This window comes from Aedes aegypti, chromosome 2, assembly GCF_002204515.2.
Source record: "Aedes aegypti strain LVP_AGWG chromosome 2, AaegL5.0 Primary Assembly, whole genome shotgun sequence".
NCBI classification, from domain to species: Eukaryota; Metazoa; Arthropoda; class Insecta; order Diptera; family Culicidae; genus Aedes; species Aedes aegypti.
The window spans coordinates 160,549,530-160,553,348 of record NC_035108.1 but is presented as its reverse complement, the minus strand read 5'-3'; the positions used below and the strand labels follow the sequence as shown (position 1 = coordinate 160,553,348).

The following is a 3,819-nucleotide window of genomic DNA, read 5'->3' as shown; positions in this document are numbered from 1 at the left end:
CAATTTCCTTAAGAATTCAATGATATCTAACAGAAATTCAATTATTTCAACCAAATGAGCTAATTGGTATGAGTTTTGGTGATGAAATCTGGTTTGGGGATATATCTCAAGCATCCTCACAAAATTTCAGGTTTATACTATGTTCAAATCCTTGCTTATAAATAGAAGTTCATAGCTGTTTGTCGATTCTGCACCGTGCATGATTTTGAAATTTTACATTATTTTCATATTAATAAACATTCTTTAACGCAAAAAACTTCACAACACACAATTCTACAGTAGTTACGACAAATAACGTTCATTTACTGCAACTTACATTGATATTTGTGCTCCATTACGAATAAATAAAATCGTGTGATACGATGATCAATTTCACCCTTCTGACCAATTACACCCGATTTTACGGTACTGCTAAATGTGTGTAATATTCAACCAAAATAAAATTGGACACGTAACACAGGAGCGAGTTATGGATAATTACGGAAACAAGTAATTTTTTGAGTGAAGAGATCAATTGTCACTAAAGCTGACTGAAATTGGTGAGATTGTTCCGTGTTATTATTACATCACGTCATAGATTGCTATAAAATCTGCTAAATCTGCTAAAAGCTAAGGAAATCATACAAAATGTCGAAGAAATGAAAATGTATGGAATTGTACAAGCGGCAATACAAAGTTTGTCGGAATAGCTAGTAAAACATATAATACATGTAGGGAAAGTGTACCAGTTATGGCTATAGTGGTTCCCTATTTGGCCATATGTGTTTTCACGAGAAATTTTACATTTTAAATCTTTTTGAATGTTTTAACATCAAGATCTAACTTAAATCTAATTACTACAACACACAAAAATTTTCAAAATTTGGTGACATGAAAGTAATCACGTATGGCGAAATAGGGAACCATTATGTCCATAACTGGTACACCTACCCTATATATTATTTAGTTGTACGAATGGCAGTTAATGAAATTATTCAGAACTGAAGTTTGTAATATGAGCAGGATAAGTTAAAAAAGCTTAGATATTTAAAGCAAGTTAAATGTTATGAATATATTTAATATAATTACCTTTGGAACCCTTTTTGAATTCATCATTATGGAAATTTTAAAGTATTACTTAGCATAGAAATGAACTTTCGTGGAACAGCTGTTTCACCTCTGTAATGCAATATCATCACACATATTACCAGACCTTAACTGTGATTCCGTAGTATTTTGATGAACATTTGTAAGTCAACGAACACACACGAAAATTTTAATCAGCACCCTCGAGCAAACTTAACCAACCTCACGCAGCTTAGTTGCTTTTTGGGAGCCGCGACGTCGTGTCGAGGAGTAATTTCGCGAACGCTTCCTCCGCAGCATTGATTGTTGTTAGGGGCCGTGCGTTATGAGTCCAAAAATACTTATCATTGGCGCCGGTGCGTCCGGAATCGCTGCTGCTACGCGTCTTTACGAAAATGGATTTCGGAACTTGATTATACTGGAAGCTGAGAATCGACTGGGTGGTAGGATTCACACGGTACCCTACGGGGACAACGTGCTTGACTATGGTGCTCAATGGTAAGAATTGAGTAATAATGCACATATCGTGAAGAATAATCGAGCACGCTGTTTCAGGGTTCATTCAAACGTGGACAACGTTGTGTACGATATGGGGGCAAAGTATAATCTAGTAGAAGTGGAAAAGCATCGTGAAGATGAACTCTGCATCAAATCGAACGGAGAGGAAGTTCCTATTGAAGTATCTAATCGAGTCATGGATGTACTTGAGCATTCGATAGACGATGAAGAAAATGTGAAACAGTATAAGAAATCCTTAGGAGACTATTACACGGACAGGTATTACTCTATATACACCCGATTCTGTTTTTGCACGGATTTTTTTTACACGGCCGTGCAAAAAAAAAAAAATTCCATACATTTTTTTCCGCCAAAATCGTATTTTTGCATGAAACGTCAAGAAATGGTGTTACTTTTTTTTGCACGGTTTTCGAAATTTTGAACTGAAATCTTTTTTTGCACGGTACGCATCCCCCGTGCAAAAACAGAATCGGGTGTATTTAGATTACTTGATGATGGTACTTATCAAAGCTATTAGTTTTCAAAAAGCATTACAGAGTGGCCAATTTGCTGATATCGATTACGAAACGTGTTATCAACTCTTCCAATTCTTTTTGAAATACCACCATACGTACAATGCCGTAGATAGCGTGTTTGAGATGTCTGCAGCAGGACTTTTGGAGTTTATTGACCATCAAGATGAATACCTTATAAATTGGCGGAAACGCGGATTCAAAACTATACTTGACTTAATGTTGGTAAGGAGGTTTACAATTATTGAAATTGGTTAATATTACATAGCATTTACCATTCGTAGAATCGACTTCCGGAGCAGAAGACGAAACCGATACCAATTGAGGATTACGTATTTTTCAACAAGCGTGTAGTTAACATCAGTTATTCAACCGATGCTAGTCAATCTGCCCGAGTGACCTGTAGTGATGGCAGTTGTTACATTGTAGATCACGTGATAATCACTGTTTCTCTTGGAGTTCTGAAAGAGATTCACTCTACCTTATTTACTCCAAGCTTACCTCAACTAAAGCAGAATGCCATCAAAGGACTGTACATCGGCGTCGTCGACAAGATGGTGTTGCAATTTGAAAAACCGTTCTGGCCGGTAGGATGGCGTGGTTTTGCTATGCTGTGGAATGAACACGACCTGAAGGATCTTCGTAACTCTGACAAAAGCTGGATAGAAGGCGTTGCAAGTTTCTTCGTCCCTGAATATCAACCGAACCTGCTAGTCGGATGGGTCCACGGAAAGGATGCTAGAACCATGGAGGAACTTACCGAGCGTGAAGTAGTCGAAGCGTTATTGTTCGTGCTAAGAAAGTTTCTGGTAAAATTTAACATTCCGGAGCCGAAGTCATTTACTCGTAGTACCTGGTACTCGAATAGAAATTTTCGGGGATCGTATTCCAGTCGATCGATGATCTCGGATGCACTGAACGCTAAAGCAGCTGATTTGGCGCAACCCTTGACAAATTCGCAACAGCTGCCAGTGGTGCAGTTTGCAGGAGAAGCAACACATCCAGAGTATTTTTCAACGGTGCAGGGTGCCATTGAGAGCGGTTGGAGAGAAGCAAACAGATTGATAGAAATTTACAAGGATAAAACTACGACAGTTAGTAAATTGTAAAGCAATCAGGAAGTATTATACAAAAGTGCTTTTTAGAAACAAAAATTTCATGTTTCGAGGTATAGTTGGAATTCAACATTCCATTCTATCTGTAATTTTCAAATAAAAATCACATGTAAAGTAAGGTGTTCCTTAAAACAATCAATTGATCGAAAAGTCAATAGCCAAAAGTCGCCAAACCTAGAATGAAGGATTTGCTTATTTGTAGAACAGAACAACTTTTGAAAAAAGTCGTTATATGTCAATCGGTTTATAAAAAATGTCATACTTTGCATACAAAACCTTTGAAGAACTACGAAGTCTTATTAAAAATTAGCGCGTTGTAGTTTTCGAAAAAAAAACTACTTAAATGTCTATAAAAGATTATAAAAACCATAAACATAGTTTTTCTGGGTAATTTCCTGATAAATTAAGTCGGCTTATTACAACTCTTACTTCAGATATTAGGGGTCATGCACAAATTACGTCACGCTTCATTTGGTCAAGCCAAGCGTGATAAGCCTTACAAAAATTTCGAAGGACTCATATAAAAAACGTGACAAAGGGGGAGGGGGATGGGGTCGCAAAAGTCGAAATTTAGCGTAACATAATTTGTGTACCATCCCTTATCGGAT

The 3,819-nt window shown here is 37.0% G+C and overlaps 1 protein-coding gene across 1 annotated transcript; it reads left to right on the top strand.

Moving 5' to 3' along the window:
- Positions 1 to 1,107: 1,107 nt before the first annotated feature.
- Positions 1,108 to 3,457, top strand: LOC5571412 (spermine oxidase). Its single transcript, XM_001653613.2, has 4 exons — positions 1,108 to 1,563; positions 1,621 to 1,842; positions 2,102 to 2,321; positions 2,381 to 3,457. The coding sequence occupies exons 1-4, from the start codon at positions 1,391 to 1,393 to the stop codon at positions 3,203 to 3,205; spliced, it is 1,440 nt and encodes a 479-aa protein (XP_001653663.2). The 5' UTR covers positions 1,108 to 1,390; the 3' UTR covers positions 3,206 to 3,457.
- Positions 3,458 to 3,819: the final 362 nt, after the last annotated feature.

Excerpts from the sequence above, each read along its gene's own strand:
- LOC5571412 (XM_001653613.2), top strand. The coding sequence starts at position 1,391 with ATGAGTCCAAAAATACTTATCATTGGCGCCGGTGCGTCCGGAATCGCT. Across the intron at positions 1,564-1,620 it reads CTTGACTATGGTGCTCAATG|GGTTCATTCAAACGTGGACA; the intron begins GTAAGAATTGAG and ends ACGCTGTTTCAG. Across the intron at positions 2,322-2,380 it reads CTATACTTGACTTAATGTTG|AATCGACTTCCGGAGCAGAA; the intron begins GTAAGGAGGTTT and ends TACCATTCGTAG.